Genomic DNA, 22415 nt, shown 5'->3' with positions numbered 1-22415 from the left:
GTGAAAAACTGAAACCATTTACTATAAAATCAGGAACAAGGTTGCCCATTCTCACCTCTATTATTCAACTAGTTTTGGAAGTTATAGCCACAGCAATCAGAGAAGAAAAAGAAAAGAAAGGAATCCAACTCGTGAAAGAAGTTAAAGTGTCACTGTTTGCAGATGACATGGTACTATACATAGAGAATCCTAAAGATGTTACCAGAAAACTACTAGAGCTAATCAATGAATTTGGTAAAGTAGCAAGATACAAAATAAATGTACAGAAATCTCTCGCATCCCTATACACTAATGATGAAAAATCTGAAAGAGAAATTAAGGAAACACCCCCATTTACCATTGCAACAAAAAGAATAAAATACCTAGGAATAAACCTACCTAAGGAGACAAAAGACCTGTATGCAGAAAACTAAGACACTGTTGAAAGAAATTAAAGATGATACAAACAGATGGAGAGATATACCATGTTCTTGGATTGGAAGAATCAACATTGTGAAAATGACTCTACTACACAAAGCAATCTACAGATTCAATGCAATCCCTATCAAATTAGCAATGGCATTTTTCACAGAACTAGAACAAAAAAATTCACAATTTGTATGGAAACACAAAAGATTCCGAATAGCTAAAGCGATCTTGGGGAAGAAAAACGGAGCTGGTGGAATCAGGTTCCCTGACTTCAGACTATACTACAAAGCTACAGGTATCAGGACAGTATGGTACTGGCACAAAAACAGAAATATAGATCAATGGAACAGGATAGAAATCCCAGAGATAAACCTACACACATATGGTCTCCTTATCTTTGATAAAGGAGGCAAGAATATACAATGGACAAAAGACAGCCTCTTCAATAACTGGTGTTGGGAAAACGGTACAGCTACATGTAAAAGAATGAAATTAGAACACTCCCTGACACAGATACAAAAATAAAGTCAAAATGGATTAAAGACCTAAATGTAAGGCCAGACACTATCAAACTCTTAGAGGATTACATAGGTAGAACACTGTGTGACATAAATCACAGCAAGATCCTTTTTGACCCACCTCCTAGAGAAATGGAAATAAAATAAAAAATAAACAAATGGGACCTAATGAAACTTAAAAGCTTTTGCACAGCAAAGGAAACCATAAACAAGATGAAAAGACAACCTTCAGAATGGGAGATAATATTTGCAAACGAAGCAACTGACAAAGGATTAATCTCCAAAATATAGAAGCAGCTCATGCAGCTCAATATCAAAAAGCAAACAAGCCAATCCAAAAGTGGGCAGAAGACCTAAATAGACATTTCTCCAAAGAAGATATACAGATTGCCAACAAACACATGAAAGGATGCTCAACATCACTAATCATTAGAGAAATGCAAATCAAAACTACAATGAGGTATCACCTCACACCAGTCAGAATGGTCATCATCAAAAAATCTACAAACAATAAATGCTGGCGAGGGTGTGGAGAAAAGGGAACCCTCTTGCACTGTTGGTAGGAATGTAAATTGATATAGCCACTATGGAGAACAGTATGGAGGTTCCTTAAAAAACTAAAAATAGAACTACCATATGATCCAGCAATCCCACTACTGGGCATATACTCTGAGAATACCATAATTCAAAAAGAGACATGTTCCACAATGTTCATTGCAGCACTATTTACAATATACAGGATATGGAAGCAACCTAAGTGTCCATCAACATATGAATGGATAAAGAAGATGTGGTACATATATACAATGGAATATTACTCATCCAGAAAAAGAAACAAAATTGAACTATCTGTAGTGAGGTGGATGGACTGAGAGTCTGTCATACAGAGTGAAGTAAGCCAGAAAGAGAAAAACAAGTACCGTATGCTAACACACATATCTGCAATAAAAAAAACAAAAAAACCCCACCTGGTTCTGATGAACCTAGGGGCAGGACAGGAATAAAGACACAGACGTAGAGAATGGACTTGAGGACACGGGGAGGGAGAAGGGTAAGCTGGGACGAAGTGAGAGAGTAGCACTGTCATATATACACTATGAAATGTAAAACAGAGAGCTAGTGGGAAGCAGCTGCATAGCACAGGGAGAGCAGCTCGGTGCTTTATGACCACCTAGAGGGGTGGGATAGGGAGTGTGGGAGGGAGACGCAAGAGGGAGGGGATATGGGGATATATGTACACATATAGCTGATTCACTTTGTTATACAGCAGAAACTAACACAACATTGTCAAGCAATTTTACTCCAATAAAGATGTTTTAAAAAAAGAAAAAGCTGGTTGGTTACAAGCAAATCACATTTGTGCTCAGGACTCTAATATTAAATGGGCATTTGTGTGTCTGTGAGAGTGTGTCTGTGTGTGTGTGTGTATGCCTGTGTGTTTTGGTTTGGTTTTACAGTTCTTGGCTAGAGCCTCCTCCACACTGTCAGCTCTTCTGATCCAAACTGTAATCCAGGTCATCAAGGGAATTCTTCAGCCAGTCCTCCAACCCTCAACTTCCTTCCTTTCCTAACCTTGACTGACCGTGAGCGTAGTATAATGGGAGTGAGCATGGTGAGAAAAGTCCCTGGATTAGAAGTTGCAAAATGTGATTCATTTTCCAGTCCTGGTTCTGTTTTAGCAGAAGTGACTGTCACTTGTAAACTGCTCTCAATTCCAACAAGTCATTTCATCTTTCTGACAATTTGCAATTTATTGTTTTCTCCCTTTGATAACAGAGCAACATGAATATTTACCCTTTTGTCATATCAAGAAGAGTTGGGTTTCTATCAAGGTAGACCAGTCCCCAACGCTTTATGGAGCTTCTGATCTCCAAGGGACAGAGTGCTTCCAAGACTCTGAGGACCCCCACCCTCACCACCAAATCTTCAAAGAAGAGGGTCTGCCGTTTACTCACGGAGCTGCTCCAGGTGGTCAGTGCTGTTAGATTCGGGCATGGCAGTGACGGTCACCAATAGACGTGAATTCCCTCCTAGTGTCTGGCAGAGAACCTCCTGACGGAAGTAGACCTGCTTGGGGTTCACGCTTTTTTCCAGAACGTCAAGGTGAGTCTGGAGCACAGATGAAACAGAAGTGCATATTAAGATTTTTGATAATAACAATAGGTGAAAACAGCAGCAAAGCTTATATTCATTTAACTCCTTATAGTTTAGAAGTTTGTTTGTTTGTTTTTGCCGTACGTGGGCCTCTTACTGTTGTGGCCTCTCCCGCTGCGGAGCACAGGCTCCGGACACGCAGGCTCAGTGGCCATGACTCACGGGCCCAGCTGCTCCGCGGCATGTGGGATCTTCTCGGACCGGGGTATGAACCCGTGTCCCCTGCATCGGCAGGCGGACTCTCAACCACTGCGCCACCAGGGAAGCCCCTAGAAGTATTTTTGTTAACCTAATCTGCCTGACCGTGGGCATTAAGTGGTTTAAAAGCGTGCTCTTCCTACTCCCCGGAAGAAGTTCAGTGAGGCTGAACAGGAAGCAGCATGCCTGCCTATGTCTGCACAGTAGAATATCTGTTTTCAAGTTGCACTGAAAGCAAAAGAACAGGGGCAGACAACATTCTTCCCATGACACTTGCATGTAAAGAATGCTATTACCATGAAGACAGAGTACATGCAGGACACTCGGGAACATGAGACAGAGCTTCAGCAGTGCAGATTACTTTAGAATCAAGCAATATAAGGAGAGCTGGGAGCATATTGAAGGAAAATAGAAAGCAATTGATCCAGGGAGAATGCTAAGCAAAGAGAACCACTAACTGGTAGCAACTGATTTTCCCTACCCTACCTTCCCATTTAAACACTCATTTAAAATGCAGAAAGATACCAAAATGGGGTAACCACTGAAAATAGGGTTCTTGGTCAACAATCTTTAAGACCTCTGAAGATACTTTCCATAACCCAAACAGTGGAATTAGTCATAAAGGTGTTAAGAGATTGCCTCCCAACCACACTGCATACCCTAACAACAGGGACTCGGTGACTTCAGTAACCAGTGAAAGGGAAGCGGTCCTTCTCTAACACAAGAACGCCAGTGCACACAATAGTCCTTCCAGCTAAAGATCAAATAGGTATTAACATATTCAAATAGGTATTAAGAGGGCCGAGGAAAAACTGCCCACCTTGTTATTTAACAAATAACATGTCTGCTAGACAAATGAAACAAACATGGCTCCTATGAAAATATTTATAAAAGATTCATAATATATTTTATGAAAAATGGAGTAATGCCTTCAAAAGGTAGAGGAAGTGTTTACATGTGAAAAAGATGTACTACAGAGGTGCTAGGCAGAATAAATGGCTCCCCCAAAGATGTCCATGCCCTAATCTTCAGACCCTGTCAATATGTTACCTTACATGGCAAAAGGGACTTCACAGATGTGTTTAAGACTGAGGTCTATCTGACGTGGGGGGATTACCCTGCATTAACCAGTTGGGGCCAATCTAATCAAAAGTACTTAAAAGCAGAGAACATTCCCCAGCCACAAAGGACCAGAACTACATGCAAAGGACTCAGCCTGCCATGCTGGGGGGTAAAGGGGTAAAAAGTTGAGGAATGCCGTGTCCTCTAAAAGCTGGAAAAGGCAAGGAAATAGATTCTCCTCCACCATCCTCCAGAAGGAACACAGCCCCAATACCTTGATTTTTGACCAGTGATTTTTATCCATGTTGAACTTCTCACCAAAAGAGCTGTAAGTTAATTTTTTTAATTGTTTAAGCTACCAAATTTGTGATAATTTCTTACCGCAGCAATAGAAAACCAATACACTGGGAAATAAGAGAAAGAATTTCCTAAGTTAAGTAAAAATCTTAGCATCTGGGTAGGAATAGACTAAAATCTACTTGTATGCTATTGAAATGTTTGACTTACAAGGAAAACGAAAAAGTTCCAAGGAAATAAAAGATTACCAGATGATTCTGTGGCCTTTCCTACAGCTTCAGGGATACCTGAAAATTTGACCCTGAATCATATCCTCCTTACAACTGAGACCCCAAATCATCTGCCTCCACACAGCCTGTTTCCTAGATTAATATGAATTTATTATTCCCTGTCTTCATCAACATAAGTTTAATGTCCTAGGAAACTCTTGCCCAGGAAAATAGAAATTACAAATAAATCTATTTTTCATAAATTTATTATTTTTCAGGAACATCTCATCAACTCTTCAATAGAAAGTATCAATGAATTGATCCAAGACCCTCTGAACCCCTCTCCTCAAGATTCTTGCCTTACAGTGTCCACCAATCTTTAACCATTATATCATGATCTTTACCCAATGCTAATCAAGCCCCTACATTAAAATACCTGACCTTAACAGAACTTTAAAGTCTTAATAAATACTCCAGCTTTGCCCTTCCCCCTTTGAGACACTATCAAGACTCTATCACATTCTCCCTTATCAAATAGATTAGTTTCCTATCACTTCTGTAACAAATTACCACAAATTTGGTGGATGAAGACAACACGAGTTTATCGTATTACAGTTCCAGAGGTCAAAAGTCCAAAATGGGTTTTACTGTGCAAAAATCCAAGGTCTTGGCAGGACTGCGCTCCTTCTGGAGGCTCTATAAGGTAATTCATTTTCTTGCCTTTTCCAGCTTCTGGAGGTCAGCTGCATTCCTTATCCCATGGTGTCTGCCTCCACATTCAAAGCCAGCAATCACATCATTCCTACCCTGGCTTCCGTGGTCAAATCTCCTTCTCTGACTCTGACTCTTTTGTCTCACTCGTTCATGGCTAAGGACCCTTGTGATTACATTGGACCCAGTCTAATAGTTCAACATAATCTCTCCCCATCTCAAGAGGCTTAACTTAATCACATCTGCAAAGTCCTTTGTGCCACATAAAGTAACATCCTCACAGGTTCCAGGGATTAGAATATGAACATCTTGGGGTGGGCGGTGGGCACTATTCTATCTAAAACACCAAGGTACACAATACACTTAGGTCTATGTTAGAAACAGGTTGTTCTGGTGGTATTTCTTGGAGCCAGCATTTGACACAATACTAAGAAAAGGAATTAGAAGGATCATGGCTACCCCAGGTTCAAGATGAGATTCAGCAAAGGCCCATTTATCGGACCAAACCTTTGTACTTCAGTCTTCTGGTTGTTTGTCAAGTGCTAATGAATGCCACACATTGCTGTGATGCAACAGCACTGGAGATCAGGTGGTAGGTCTCACACCCCTGAGGAGACAAGGAGGCTAACTAAGGGTATACACACAAACACAAAGGCCCTGCTTAGAGTTTGAAAGTACACAGGATTATAATCAAGTAAACCTATAACCAGCCAAGGTTTTGCTCATGAATTTCTGCTCATACATGCTCAGTTAGGCAAGAGCTCAGAAAACATATCATCTTATCTTTATTGACAATAATAACTTGAAGACAAATTTCAGCTGCCCCAAATCCAACTAAAGAATGGTATCAAGGGACAGTTCAGTTAAACAAGTTTTGTCTAAATGGCTATTGGAAAACACAGCTACTACATAATACAAATATAAAAAATAATTTTTGAGGGAGAAAACACATATTATCAAATGTTAATCTCATCATCTGGTTCTAAAATGAAAGTAAAAAGAAATGTGTAAGTAAGGAATAAAGTAAAACAAAATACTAACTTTTCAACTTACATGAACATTAATATTATTTAATTCTTGAAAATGGAAAGGCAGAATAGCAAGATGACTAAGTGGGCAGGCTCTGGAATCAGACTGCCTGGGTTCAAAGTTTGGTTGTGGATTCTAGAAGAGTCGTGGAAATTCTGTACTTAACCTCTCTGTAACTCAGTTTTCTCATCTTTAAAATGTATATAAAATGGCATTACCTATGTCACTCAATGATTGTTATAATTTAGCAGTTTATTGTGTATGAGAAGTGCTGTCATACAGGAAACACTCAATATTAGCTGTTACTTTTGATGAGGAAATGTAGGTTCAAATTTTTTTTAAGAACTAAAAGGGAAACACTAGTAGAATTATAAACACTGTAGAAAAAAAAATCAAAGAAAATATGGTCACTCCATGTTGCATAAAAGAGAAAGAAAGAAAGAGAGAGAGAAAGGGAAGGAAGGAAAGAAAGAAGGAAAGAAGGAAGGAAGGAAGGAAGGAAAGAAGGGAAGGATGGGGGAAGGGGGAGAGAAAAAAAGAAAGAAAAGCAGTGAAGCATGGAAAATAGCACAAAACCAAAATGACAGAAGTAACACCAAAAATTGTCTTGAGTATAAATAGGTTAAACAGCCTTATTAAATGACAAAAACTTTCAGATTAGTTTTTTTAAAATCCCACTGCCTATTGTATATAAAAGGAACTTTCAAAGAGAATTAAAGAAAGACCCATGATGTGTATGAAAAACACTCCTGAATTATCTTCTTGTTCTGTTTGCCTCCACTAAAATATTTTAAAAGGGAAATATTGAAGCTAAATGGTTAAGCAAACATAAATTAAAGCAGGCCTGGCAATACTGATCTATGACAAAGTCATAGTCAAGACCAAGTGCATTAAATGGGATTTAAAGATCTTATTTTGATAAAGGGCACAATTCACAATGAACATAAAAAGCTCATAAATCTTAAGAATCAAATAACACAGAATTGAAATGTACAGCACAAAAATGGCAGAAAGGGAAATAATTGTACTAAGAGTGGGAGGCTTTAAAACAGTACCTCAGTCTTGAATAAACCAATTGCAAAAAAAATGATATAGAGTATTTGAACAATATTGTTTTTTTTTTTTAATTATGTTAACCCCTATGTTCTTTTATTTATTTATTTATTTATTTATTTATGGCTGTGTTGGGTCTTCATTTCTGCGCGAGGGCTTTCTCTAGTTGTGGCAAGTGGGGGCCGCTCTTCATCGCGGTGCGCAGGCCTCTCACTATCGTGGCCTCTCTTGTTGCGGAGCACAGGCTCCAGACGCGCAGGCTCAGCAATTGTGGCTCACGGGGCTAATTGCTCCGCGGCATGTGGGCTCTTCCCAGACCAGGGCTCGAACCCGTGTCCTCTGCATTGGCAGGCAGACTCTCAACCACTGCGCCACCAGGGAAGCCCCAACAATATTGTTTTTTATAGATATATGTCAAGCTGTCTTTACAGAGAGCATCCTTTATTTTTTCTCAAACGTTCAGGGAACTATAACAAAAATTAATCATATGCAGGACTATAAAAAATATTCACTAAATTTTTTTGAAAAAGCAGATATTATACAAGCCACATTTTCTGACAATAATTGAATGAAATTAGACTTAAAATGGTTTTAAAAACAGGAAAAATAAAACCATTAAGGAATAGAAAAACATCCTCCTAAAAGAAGCTCATGAAAGAAACTCATATATTAAAAAGAAAATAAATATTAAATCAGTGTAATGAAAGCGCTAATAGAAGAAGTGTCCATCTGGCATCCCAGGAGAGAAGGCACAGGACAAGAATGAAAATGATCCCTTCAGAAAGTTGGACTGTCTCAGCCACGCTGGTAAAAGGAAATTCCAGCACCCTCATAAAGAGTCAAGATCACCCTGGATTTAAATGATACTCTGTGATCGTAAACAAATTATTTTAATCACTTCCATACATTTCTGGGTGAAAGTTGCTCCCAATATTAATTATTGAAATCTGAACTGAGTAGACTCTGCCTCACAATTACTATCAAGATTCCAGGCCCCCAAACTAGGAAATCAATACCCTTTCCTGAAGCATTTCCCAAAATGTAATCTTCAGGATGTTATTAAGTGCTGAGGTACAGAGGGGTGGAGATTCATAGCCAAGGCACCTGGAATATGGTGAATTAAAGAAAATGAAAACATTTTCATGGCTGCAGAATTGTTCAGATTCTTTAACATGCCAATACACACTTTGAACTCTTAGAAGAAAAACGAGCAAACAGTGTTTCAAGAATTTATGTGACTCTTCAACCCTCTTTCTCTAAAGATCTCAGGATCGTGGAGTGTTGCAGAATACGCTTTGGGAAACACTGTCTGCTGAATTGAGGGGTTTTGCTTTGTTTTGTTTCTTTTGTTCTTGCCATCAAAGCTATTTGTTTCACATTTTATTATGGCTACAAGATGTGGGGGAGATGGGGGAGAGATAGAGACACTTCTCCAGAAAAGTACTGGCCATCATTCTGTGATGTCACAGAAGTTACAAACAGGCCGTAGCTCTTCTTGCCAAATCTTGAAAAAAAATAAAATCTAGATTCTATAAATCAGATAAGGGGAGGAGGCTTGGAAGCAGTTTTGTCTGTAGAAGTCATCCAACACAATTAGATACAAAAGAAAAAAGTAAAAAAAAAGAAAAACCATCTTTTGCCCACGTACATTGTCCTTTAAAACAGGGGTCCCCAACCCCAGGGCCATGGACTGCTACCGGGTCTGTGGCCTGGTAGGAACCGGGCCACACAGCAGGAGGTGAGTGGCAGGGTGAGCCAGCGAAGCTTCATCTGTATTAAAACAGCTCCCCATCCCTTGCATTACAGCCTGAGCTCCGCCTCCTGTCACCATTGTGGTGAGCTGTATAATTATTTCATTATATATTACAGTGTAATAACAATAGAAATAAAGTGCACAATAAATGTAATGTGCTTGAATCATCCCGAAACCATCCCCACGCCCCCAGCCCATTGAAAAATTGTTTTCCACGGAACTGGTCCCTGGCGCCAAAAAGGTTGGGGACCACTGCTTTAAAACACTGTCACGTTAACGGGCAATGCTGGAGGAAGCAAAGTTTGAAAGTTTTCTTCTCCTATGAGCTCTTTATTAATTTCTTATTATGACACTTTTCATGATTACTATAAATATTACAATTCAACAAATGCCTAATATCTTTTAGCTTAAGCCCATTTTCTGTAATTGCTTATGCAGCCATCTCCCTGTGCCCCTCAATGAAATCTCTGTCCCTTTGACCATTCCACCTGCCACCAAATACATAACACCTCTGTGCTTAGTGCATTAGTCTAGCTCCAGTCACACAGACAACTTCCAGAAGTAAACCAATTATAAACTTCCGTTGGTCTGCCTTTTGCGAAAATGGCTTTGTATTGTTCTCCTGAAGATGATTTTTAGGTGAATGCTCCCATCTCAGGTCCAGCAAGGCTGTGTCTAATTGGATATTGTTGGGATCACTGATGAGAGAAGCAGGGCTTCTGAATGTGTGTGCCAACAACCAACCGTAATAACAGCCCTGCGAAGCCACAGGGGTGGGTTTCTTTATAAAAATGGGAATGAGTTCAAGGCAATTATGGAAACTCCCAGAGAGGCTGTCTTAAAAGAAAATCCTACCTACCCATGAAAGACATCCGGCTGATAACTCAGCCCGCAGCCTCACGGGTGCCTCTTGGCAGGAGTCTTCTGCCCCCTCTGCTTTATCAGCTACTCCCTTAAAACTTCCATAAAAGGCTTCACTTGACCTCAGCAGGTTACCCTGCTGGTGGCTACTGATAAAGTAAGAAGCACTATACACTCAAAAATCGTTTTGTTTCTCATTGTTATCCCCTAAACTGCTACACTCCCTGTCCCCACTAATTCCGAAGAAAGCTCACCCCTAAGGAGATGGCCTATTTTATTTGCATACTGCCTAGTTCTCTCTTGTCACTTAAACACACTCATCAGAGAACCGAAGGCTTCTCATCACAAGAGAACAAAAGACACCTTTAAGTTAAATAAAAAACAAGAGAACATCCTGTAAGCAGGTTCTAATGAGCTTTCTCAAACTGCCCCAGTCTGCCAATACCATTCTCCCTAAGTTACATAGATTGACTTTGAGACTGAGAGAAGTGATTAGTCTCTAGATGTGTATTCACAGATTTGCTGATTAGTGACTTTAATACCCTTTTTCCACTAAAAATAAACCAAGTTCTATTGCTGATGATTTGGAAAAGAGAGCAAAGAAAAAATAATTATAATCAACCACCCTAAGAAAACCATCAGTAGATCTTGTATTTATTTTTTGGGGTCCTTTATTGGGATTTTTTTTTACATAATTTTAATTTTATTATGTATTGTGAATGGGTATCTTCCAATCTGTCCAACAGAGAAAATAATCACGCATCATCATAAAAGAGAGAATAATAGGGACTTCGCTGGTTGTGCAGTGGTGAATAATCCACCTGCCAGTGCAGGGGACATGGGTTTGATCCCTGGTCCAGGAAGATCCCACATGTCGCAGAGCAACTAAGCCTGTGCACTACAACTACTGAGCCTGCTCTCTACAGCCCGCAAGCCACAACTACTGAAGCCCGCACACCTAGAGCCCGTGCTCTGCAACAAGAGGAGCTACCGCAGTGAGAAGCCCATGCACCACAATGAAGAGTAACCCCCACTCGCCGCAACTAGAGAAAGCCCGTGTGCAGCAACAAAGACCCAATGCAGCCAAAAGAATAAATTAATTAATAAAAATAAATTCATTAAAAAAAGAATAAACATTCTAAGGGTCACCACCTAATATTGTTTACTAGTTGTAGGCACTTGGCTAACACTTGCTATGTATCAAGTCATGTAATCTTGATAACCCGTAGAATAACCACTTCAATGGTTCCAATTTTACAGATGTGAAAACTGAGGCTGAAAGAAGTTAAACAGCTTGTCCATGACTACACTGCAAGACAATACAGAGCTTAGACCCAAATCCAGGCCTGCCTGACTCCAAAACTTGTTCTTACATTGTGCTCAAAACCCTGGAATTCAGGGGTTCCTGTGGTCAGTGACTTCACCATCCATCCACACACACCTCAGCTCCTCCAGAATGGCTCTTTGTGTTCAACTCCTCAACATCAGGACCCTTTACTGGTGCCTGTCCTTTCCTTTTGCCCATACAAAGATAGGTGTCTGTCTATTGATTAAGTGACAACACTGATTTATGACTTGCTCATTGCATCTTTGATCTACCACATGTAAGTCGATATTTCCTACTGGACACATTTTAAACGTGAGCCCTTTAGAAGAGACTGTGAATATGGCATTCTAATTCTCAATTCTTTCTTTTTCTCTCCCTCTCTCCCCCTCCCCTCCCTTACTCTCCCCACAGTACACTCCATTTTATCTCTAAAGATCATGCTGGTAGCATCTACCACAGTGGGTATATGCGTCTGGTGAAAACCCTACTCTACCCTCCAAAAGCCTTAAGCTCTCCCAACACATGGATCCTACTTCTGATCACTTTTCTTATCTCTTGCCAACTCATGTAGTTATAAGTTCTCAGTGAGGTCCCATTTTCTTACTCTCTAAAATGTCCATCAGAAACTCTCTTGGGGCGCCATTTTCAACCAATACTCCTGGCTACCTAGGGGCAATCCAGAACATAATCCAAATACTTTAACAAGTATTGCTAACAACACTTTAACAATCACTGCAATTATTGATACCTTGAGATGGATGATTAAATAGAACTCCTTTTGCTTGCTTCATAATTACAATAATATTGTATTTCTTTCTTTCAGCTTTATTTTAATACTATAATTTGGACAATTATCCAACAGAGTTCCTGGCAAGCATCTGGAAGATAGCAATTTGAAAGATCCAAATACTAATTCCCTTATTACAAGAGAATAATAAAACTTTTAAGGTGCAAAATTATATTCATGTTGAAAAACCTCCAAAATACATGTCCTCTGCTATAAAAGTTTACACAATTGTGAATTCCACACAGAAATATATTTTCCACCCCTCAGCATAACCCCCAAGTAACATCCAGTTAATTCTGCCCTTGGGGTGTCATTCACATTTATCACTGATCTGTTGGAAGAAAACTGTTTCTCCTTAGGACATGTCCAAAAATAAAAATGACCACTGTGCATTACAGAATGTACTTATTTTGTTCATGATGGGAGGAAGAGTTTTTTAAGAGAAGTCACAGAGTCAATTATCGTCTTAAACCTGGAGAACACAAAGCCCACGCATTACTGGAAATGTAAAACCTAAAATTGAGTATATACATTTTTTACTTCAAGGAACAAATCATCTTTCTTATTCTGTTCTACTCATTTAGAAGAAATGAAAAGCTACCCTTTTCCTGTCTCTCTTTCTCATTAACTCTCCTCTTCCTAGTGGGAAGACGTTCAGTCAGTAGGCAAAGTAACAAGCCAATAAGCATCAATGAACAAGACCTCTCTCTTCCTCTCACTGAGATCAAGTGATGGTGGGGTCCTCTTTTCTTGAATTTTTGTCCCCCCTCAATATGAAATTATCCCCAACTTGACCTCAGTGGCTCCTAAACTATTTGTTGATTGTAAACTTTAGACCTTGTGCTTTAGTCTGACAAGAGTACTGAGTGGTCCCAAAGACAAAAGCTATGACATACAGTAGTTACGGCAATGGCAGCCCACTTTTATAGGTGCATATAATCATCAGGTTGTGTGATTATATAACCTCGAATGGTTGAGTTCAAGTCATCAACCCAAGATTTTTGTCTATAACCCTGGGTGCTATGGATGTGGTTCAGGTGAGAAGAGTGTTGTTCCCCAAACATGATCCCATTTTTATTCCAAGATGCTTTGATGGGTCCTTGCTAAGTGCCTACAAGCTGATTCAAAGTCTGAAATTCAAAGTAAGAAGCCAGATGCAGTCAAGGCCAGCTGAAGGAGTTTCAGACTTTCTATTCAGACAGGAATAGATGTCAAAGGCCAGTACTCTGTTCCCTGCTTGGCCACTAGCTAAATGTGAGATTTCTAGGCTTCAGTTTTTGCATCTATAAATGATAAAGGTGAATTAGACAATTCCCCAAGCCCCTTTGTATTCTAAACTTTTAGACTAATTGCCACTGAGAATCTCCAGGAGGTCAAAGATATTCTAACAAGGGTAAAGAATAGTGTCTTGGAACCATGGATCATTCCCCCGGATGGAAAAGGCAAACACGCATTCAAAAAGGAATCCTCTTCCCCAATAGACTTTTCACGTGCAGGGTTTCACAGGCGAGACAATAAGAACAGCTGTTGAAGGGGATCATGAATCTTGCCTGTTGTAAGTCCCTAAAGGCAATGAGCATGTTTTACAACAACATGCCTTGTTACAGCAAAGGTTGTGATGCACATTTCTTGGATTAAGTTCTTGAGATCTCTAAGTGCTGTACGCAAATAATACTAGTCGTATATCTTTTGCAGTCTGGGAAATAGTAAAAAAAAAAAAAAGAATCTCTCTTTAGGCAAACCAACCTATGGAGAGAAGGGCAGATGTCCTTTTATGAAGCAGTTAGCCAAGTGGTTGAAGGTACGCCTTCTCAATGCAGAAAAAATTGTATTTATACTTGAACATTCCTTCTGAGGGGAAAGATGTTCTTGGTTATCGTCTTTTCCAACTCCCATCACAGACTTGCAATGAAAATGCTCATCCTTCAGGCTAAGTGATATATCTGTTTGCTTATACACATATTATTATGAATATGCTAATAACATTTTGCATTAATGAAGAGGGTGAAAGTATTTTATAAGAGATACTTTAGCTCATTAATCCTCAGGATATCCATGAAATAGCTAGGGGAAAGGGATGGTTTGCCAACTTTCTCAAATGACAGGAAACTGCATGGTTTAAGCAGTTTGCTCAGGTTGGTCAAATGAGCCCTGTGCAGGGTCTGATAGGACATCGGAATGCTGACTTCGAGTTTGGACAGGTTGACACTACCCTCCTCTCATAAAAAGATTGTGACCCTCATTTGCAGTGATTCAATGCTTTATTGTTCCACCCTTCTTGTCTGCCCTGGATCCTGCTAACAGCCTCCAGCCCATGGCCGTGGGAACCACTGGAAATGGGGAAGCAGATGTCAGGTGAACTCAGGGAGTTTTTCCAAGCTTCACCTCCTCAGCCTCTGCTTCACTCCTCTCAATGTGTCTATGTTCTTTAAATCTGCATCTCAGCTGACCTGCATGGTTTTACCCCATTTCAACAGAATGATCTCATTCCAATCTCATTTATCCTTGCTTAATTTGAGGGCTTTTTAAAGATAGAGCCCCTAAGAAATGTCCCCCTGCCCTCCACCTCCCACACTCAACCTACAGATGAAGAGCACTATATGCCACTGGGGCCTCCAGAATATCACTGGTCAGGACCTCAGCCTTGAACTCTGTCCAAGGAAGGAAAAGGGACAAATAGAAAGCCACCAAGTTAGTGACAACAAACCCTGGATCCCTTGGAAGGCTGAAGTCCCCACCAGGATGACAGGGTCTCCTGAATGTTTCCAGGAAAACCTCCAAGAGCCCCTTCAGTTGGGCCTCCATAAGGCTGTAGAGAGGAAGTTACCATGAGGGCGATGTAGGTGTAGGAATAGTGGTAGGCCAGGTAGCAGACATCCTCGGCATGCGGGAAGGTGACGGCAAAGGTGAGGGTGTAATAGCACTTCCCAGACTCTGCCCCTGTGATGGCTGCGCTCTGGCGATAATGATTTCTACAAGAGAAAGGAGAAGAGACAAGAATGAGGGAAAGGTGGGGAAAACAGTCATTTAGGGTTCAAGATGCCATAAACCTTTGGTGTTATATACTAGCAAAATGTCCTTCACTTGAAACACCTGGTGAGCAAAATTTAGAAAACGGAGAAATAGAGAAGTGAGCTTACTGCCAGGTCATGAGCCCAAATCACCAACATCTAGGCTAATCCATGTGTCTCCTAATTGTGGCATCTATGCCATAGGTCTTTTCCTTGCTGTGTCTGAAAATGAAGGCTATAGAGTCACTGAACTAGAAAACAGAGGAAAATGTGAATAATTCTGTTCTTCCTGGGATTTTATTAGAGACATATATTTTATTACCCAAATCTGGGTTCCTCAACCCCTGCCTCTCTCCAGATAACACAGAGTCCAGCTCCTCCTTTCCTTTCTGCCTGCCAGACGGTTTCTTAGCAATCACTACCCTATACAGAGTTCCAACTCAACACAATGTATGTCATCTTGTTATCACTGTAACAACCCATTGTGTGGATGAAAGAACAAAAGCTTAGAAAAATCCATTTGTCAAAGGTCAAAAGGCTAATAAGTGGCCAATACAGGACTCAAACCCAGATCTGCCTGCAAGGCCTTTGTTCTTTCCACTACACAAGACTTTCTTCCCAAAGGAATACATTTGTCACCCCAAATGTGGTTCAGCTTCTTACGGCCTGACAATCCACATTTTCCTTTGTCAAAGATGAAGCACCAATGTTGATACTTCAGAGAACAGTATCAAAGTAATTTGCACCCAGAAGTACATTCCAAGCAATATTTTCCCCATACGCTGCCAGTTACGCTCCCTCCTTGCCTCTTAATACTGAGACAGCTGTGCAGGCTTTCCTGAGAAATGTTATCGTCAAGGCTGCATTATAATGCAAAATACACCAGGACACCAAAAGATGTAATTCCACCTTTGAACATTTACAACGTTGGCTTTCTTGTCCATTGTGCTTTGGGGTTTCATTGGGGGAAAGGGTGGGGAGAGGGAAGAAAAAGCAGATAATTATTCTGTGCGTTCTTGCAAATATAAAAAATAGGGATTATTCTTTTCTGCCTTTTTTGCTACCTTCATGACACCTGCCACCAAAGCAAAAAGATCAAGTGAGCAAGAAAGGACAAAATAGAAAATCTACTGCCTGGTTTTGTGGGTTTTTTCAATATTCATAAAACTAAGAATGGGAGTAAGAGAAATTGGTAGTTCCATGGACTATGACCTATCAGGCTATACATTTCTCTTGCATCAGCTTCTGCCAATATGGCACCCTGGATCCTTGGTCATCCTAGGGAAAGAAGGAGATCCCCAACGATGAACCAGCTTTTCAGCATCCTATTAATAGGACCCATATCCTTTGCGACTACAGGACTAGAAACTTCAAAAAGGCAACTTTTTTTTTGGTTTTTCCTTGACCGCACTGCTCTGCATGCAGGGTATTAGTTCCCTGACCAGGGACTGAACCTGCACCCGCTTCAGTGGAAGCAGAGTCTTAACCACTGGATCACCAGGCAAGTCCCCAAAAAGGCATCTTTACCCATGGTGCCATCTGGATCTTGCTACCTAATTCAGTCTATTTTCTCCAGATTTCCCCAAAGTTCTATAGTTTCTCCGGAGCTAAGGCTCTGATTATTAGCAAGTATGTAAAGCAGCAGATGGTAACTCAGAAAGCATGCAAACCACATATGCGCTACCTTTATTCATTCTGATTTCAAGGCTCCACTGCAAGCACACATTCAGTTTACAGCTAGCTGAACCTAGTCAATTACACCTCTCTTCTAAGTGAAACGAGCCAGTCAACATTTTGGTCAAATGGTCAACATTTTGACAACCAATCAGAATGTGGAATTGAGCTTCACATGCATGAGTGTGAAAACACACACACCATACATATATATTCATGAAGGTAAAAGCAGGTGGAAACATACATCTAGTGCCTTGCCATCCCCAAGTTTTTCACCTACATGCAGTGGAGACAGAGCCTGTATCTCTCCTCAAGATTCATAAGATACCCCCGAGGCCAGTGGGGGTGGTCTCATCTGACATGAGCCTTGCTTAGCTCTAGGCTTCCCACTGTACTAAGTACACTGAAGTCACATCACAGGCACATTCATCCTAAGCAAATTCTATGCTACCCCACCAGCCACCACAGAGAACAAGAGAGAGTAAAAATAAGAATATGGAAACTAGCTGACCGGCCGACGCGCGAGCGAGGCAGAATCTTGAGTCACAGCCATGTTCCTGGTTAACTCGGTCTGGAAGGGTGGAAGAGGCGGCGGAGGAGGCGGGGGCCTGGGCGGGGGCCTTAGGGAATGTGCTCGGAGGCCTGGTCAGTGGGCCCGAGGCGGCGGCGGCGGCGGCAGAAGAAAAGGAAGCAGCGGCTGCGGGGAACTGCGTGGAACTGCGTGCGCATACTGGGCGGGGTCATTAGCGCCGTTAGCGAGGCGGCTGCGCAGTACAACCCAGAGCCCCCGCCCCCTCGCACCCATTACTCCAACATCGAGGCCAATGAGAGTGAGAAGGCACGGCAGTTCCGGAGGTCTTTGCCCAGCTGGCTAGAGAGGACATGGAGGTCAGTGCCATAGAACTCATGAACATTCTCAACAAAGTCGTGACCCGACATTCTGATCTGAAGACTGATGGTATTGGCATTGACACATGTCACAGCATGGTGGTGACACGACCGGCAAGCTGGGCTTCGAGGAATTCACGTACTTGTGGAACATCAAAAAGTGGCAGGCCGGGCTTCCCCGAGGGTGCAGTGGTTGAGAGTCCGCCTGCCGATGCAGGGGACAGGGGTTCATGCCCCGGTCCGGGAGGATCCCACATGCGGCAGAGCGGCTGGGCCTGTGAGCCATGGCCGCTGAGCCCGCGCGTCCGGAGCCTGTGCTCTGCAGCGGGAGAGGCCACAGCAGTGAGAGGCCCGCGTACCGCAAAAAAAAAAAAAAAAGTGGCAGGCCATATACAAACAATTTGACATTGACCGTTCAGGGACCATTAACAGCAGTGAACTCCCAAGGGCCTTTGAGGCAGCAGGATTCCGCCTGAATGAGCATCTCTACAACATGCTCATCCAACACTACTCAGATGAGGGAGGGAACATGGATTTTGACAACTTCATCAGCTGCCTGGTCAGACCGGATGCCATGTTCCGTGCCTTCAAATCTCTTGACAAAGATGGCACTGGACAAATCCAGGTGAACACCCAGGAGTGGCTACAGCTGACCATGTATTCCTGAATGGGAGTCCCAGACCTGCCCCCTCATCGCCTCGCTGTAGGAGTCACCCTGGACTCTTCGGTCTCCCCCAGGTTTGATCCTGTTTGCAGTCACATCATGGCTCCTGCGGACCCACAGGCCTTTCTGTTCTCCTAGCCCTTGGCACTCAGATTCTCAGTCAACAGCCAGGACCCAACATGCTTCAACACACCCTGCCCCAGCACACCCATCTCACATCTACTCCATAACCCCTCTCTTGCATCTGTGCCAAGCCCAACGTTGGTGTTGCTTGCATACCCCAAGGGCCCTTCTCTCAGTTCTGGGAGGATCACTCCAGTCCCTACACACCCTGGCACACCCATTCAGTTACCACCCAGGCAGCTAAACTCCAGGCCATAACAGGCCACATGCCCCAGTGCCTCTGTCTGTATTCTGCTCCCAGCCTGCCAGGCCCAGGAGGAAATAAATGTACCCTAGTTGCTGCTCTCTCTGAAAAAAGAAAAAAAAAAGTATATGAAATTCCCATCCCTAGGCTCTTTCCACCATTCAAACCAAAACTGGACTCCAGGCAGGGAACAGCTACAGTGAAATAGAGAGAGAAATAAAATAGAATAATTTTTAGCTTTTGAGCTTCTGTGGACCAAGGTTCTAGTGATTTAAGGAAAGTTGGTAGTTTGGGCTATAAAATCTACCTCCTCACCCTCCCAAAACACACACACACACACACACACACACGCCTGTTGTACACACACCCTTGCTGTAGCTTCATGGGCAAGATTGTCGTGGGCAAGACTAAAAGCTCCCCACTAATAATCCAGCCCTCTTCAGGATGGTTGCTGATGGCTGGAATTTAAGAAAAATGAAAATCACCTCATTTAGGATGAGTTTCAGCTAAAGGAGATTCACTTGCTACCCTAATCCAGGGTCTACGCTGTAGGTGAAACTAAAGCAAACGTCAGGCTTCCCCACTGGAGTCTCCTGGTGGCTACATTGTAGTGGGAGAGTCCTGGAGATGACTCCACCTCTAGCAAAGTTTTCCTCTTCAGAAACCTTTAAACTTTCCCAAGATCACCTTCTTCAAAGTGAAGTGTTCCATAAATCTCCAAAGTGAAACACTTGGCTTGCTAGAATTAGATCTGTCCATGATAAAGTGAGATCCTATCAAGTTCTTTTTGTTTTCCCAATTATGATATGAACATACTGAGGGATGTTTGCAAGGCAGTAACATTCATCCTTTATATTTCAAATGGTTCCCATGTTCTTCCTTTGTATGGAAATGCTTTCCTTCTTCCTCATTTAGCCAACTCTTCTTCCTCCTTCAAGACTCAACACAAGTGTTTCCTCTTTCAGGAAGTCTTCCCCAATATCCACCCTTTTACATAATTCTTATCACATTGTGCCTCTCCCTCACTGCCCATGCTTTATGGCAGGGATTATGCTTATTTGTCTGTATATCTTCACGCTTGGCACAGTACCTGGACTTAGCAGCTGTTCAACTAAGGCCTGTAGAATAAATGGACCTAAGACTCTAGAAGTAATCATTAGAATACTTGGCATATCTTATCTCTAATCCTAATTATATCCTTTCAAGGTATTATTATGCACACTCTACAGACTGGGAAAATTGAGATGTTAAGTGTCTTGAGGAACTCCACACAACAAGCACAATAAACAGGATTCAACCCTAGGTGCGGGCTTACCCCAAAAACAAGATTATTTTTCATTTTATCACCTGTCTCATAAGAATGGATAAAAGGACAAGAGGTCTTTTGGTTTACTTCAGCAAGCAAGAATTGGAAGTTTCGGTTTTCATAAATCAGAGATACCTATAAACCTGAAGTCTAAAATAACAGAAGGAATGTAAAATAATCCAGATGATAGCTAGTGAGAAAATTATTCATACCACTATGATTCTTTATGTCAATGGTATTTGATGCCACTAAGAAGCTTCTACTAATTACTAATAATTGCTAACACTCACTGAACATCCACTATGCACCAGACACTGTTGTAAGATTTCCATGTGCTTTATCTCATTTCACTTCATCCTCAGCACAGATTTATCAGGTAGATACCATTATTATCCCCTTTTACTGATGAGGAATCTGAAGTTGAGAGAGGCTGGAATAATTTGCCCCAAGGTCACATCATTAATGAGTGGTAGAAGTTTCACTCCAGAAACTTTCTCTCCTTGATCTGCTCTTCTAGGCGGAGAAGAAGCCTGGTGAAAATCAAGTGTGCTCTCAAATATGCCAGACCCTAGATGCATGTTGGGTCAAAGATGATATGGGTAGCTGAGCCATTCCACAGCTAAAAGGCTCCCCTTTGCTTTTCCATTCTCTGAACAATTTATCCTCGGAAGGGTCTGCACTTTTAAAATCATAAAGCTTTCAATGAAGCAAGGAGCAAAGTACACAAATGCATGGTTATGAACTCAGTCTCCTTCCATTTGTACGTTAAAATATGCTGGGAAGTCATTTTTTAAAATTTTATCTTTTAATTTTATCTTTTTTTTTTTTCTGTGTGTGCATGAAAGAAGCAAATGCCAAGATAGAGAGTGAATTAGATAAACTTATAATGACGATGGCTCTGTTTAACATGGGAGCATCATTTCACTTAACAGGATCTAATAAGGCAGGGCAGTCAAGTCACCAGGCTACCCTGTGTCTACAGAGTTTCTAATATTCTGTATAGCACCAAATCTCTCTCCTGAGATCCCTGGGAAGGATGCATGATGGCAGAGCTCTTGTATGACATTCATCTTCATGAGTGAGCTGTTCCATCTCCTCTCACGAGCAGAGATAAATGTCAGAAGAGATCAGCTGTTGTGTATTACATGGCCACTCTGAGCATGCAGCTTCCCTCCCTCTGCCCTTCAGCACCAAAATTACTTTAGACCAGAGCTGGGAGAAAATTCAAAAAGGTGTGAGGCTCTGTACATTAGAGGGAGGAGCAGACCGCAGGGAAGTCAATAAAGCAGGAACTAAAACAGTCCTTGCTTACTTTTACAAGAGGCATGGAAAAATAAGCCTGCCCATTTCTGTTCTTCCCTCTGGAGGATCCCTTTTGATTTTCTAGCTTAGGGATCTGCCAGGTGGGTGGGCGAGGGGGTGGGATGGGGGGGAGCAGGTACCCCAGGGGAGGGGCAAGAAGATCAGATCTACTGAACACAGGGAGAAGATATTAGAATTTCTCTTTAAATTTATTATGACCTAATAAGGAAGAAAGAAAGTTGTCTAAGGTTTAATATGGGGATGGACAACGCTGCCCCTATGCTGTCCAAGTCAAGCTACTATGATGAATAATTATAAAACAAGCTAGATTACACTATAGCAGTCGTATCCATTCTTCTCTGTTGTTTTCCAGGTCTGGAATATGAAAAATACATTACATTTTATATCTATGGTTTTCATAGGTCAGGTAGTTTAGTATTGACTGCTGTACAGTAGGCTTCCTGAGGGAGGGATGAGAGTAGCTCACCATCTCTCTCATTCTTTAGATTTCAACTTCTGGCAAGGTATTTAAACTTGCAGAAGACTTCTCTAGTGGATTTACAGATTATATTATCTAAATTAAACTAAACCCTGCAATATAGATAATTAGTATTTTCTAAATTCTGCTTGGAATTCAGAGATTGATAATAATATTACATTTTAAACACAAATGACCGAGAAAATGAAAGAAGTGACATGGCCTACTTCCTACCTTAATATTAGCTCTTTCTCAAGAATTCTTATTTGTGTAAAAATTATCTAATTAGATTGGAGAAGTTAACCACCATTTTTCAAAATTAGCCAAAAGGCAATTTACAACTATATTTTTCACGGTA

General features: G+C 41.4%; 1 protein-coding gene and 1 pseudogene across 2 annotated transcripts in view; one reads left to right on the top strand and one right to left on the bottom strand.

Moving 5' to 3' along the window:
* LOC309802864 (uncharacterized protein) overlaps positions 1-22415 on the bottom strand; it is a gene marked incomplete at its 5' end in the record, with an annotated part of 129895 nt that overhangs the window by 46085 nt on the left and 61395 nt on the right. The window contains 2 exon segments of the mRNA XM_082618746.1: positions 2882-3035; positions 15195-15339. Of these exon segments, the coding sequence (XP_082474872.1) occupies positions 2882-3035; positions 15195-15339 (299 nt within the window).
* Positions 17581-18697, top strand: LOC309801980 (calpain small subunit 1-like; annotated as a pseudogene). The gene is made up of 2 exons: positions 17581-18107; positions 18326-18697. The product of its transcript is annotated as a calpain small subunit 1-like (transcript).

Source organism: Mesoplodon mirus (assembly GCF_964341445.2).
Source record: "Mesoplodon mirus genome assembly, chromosome: 4".
NCBI classification, from domain to species: Eukaryota; Metazoa; Chordata; class Mammalia; order Artiodactyla; family Ziphiidae; genus Mesoplodon; species Mesoplodon mirus.
The sequence above is the reverse complement of the archived record's forward strand: the minus strand, read 5'-3'. Positions and strand labels throughout refer to the sequence as shown.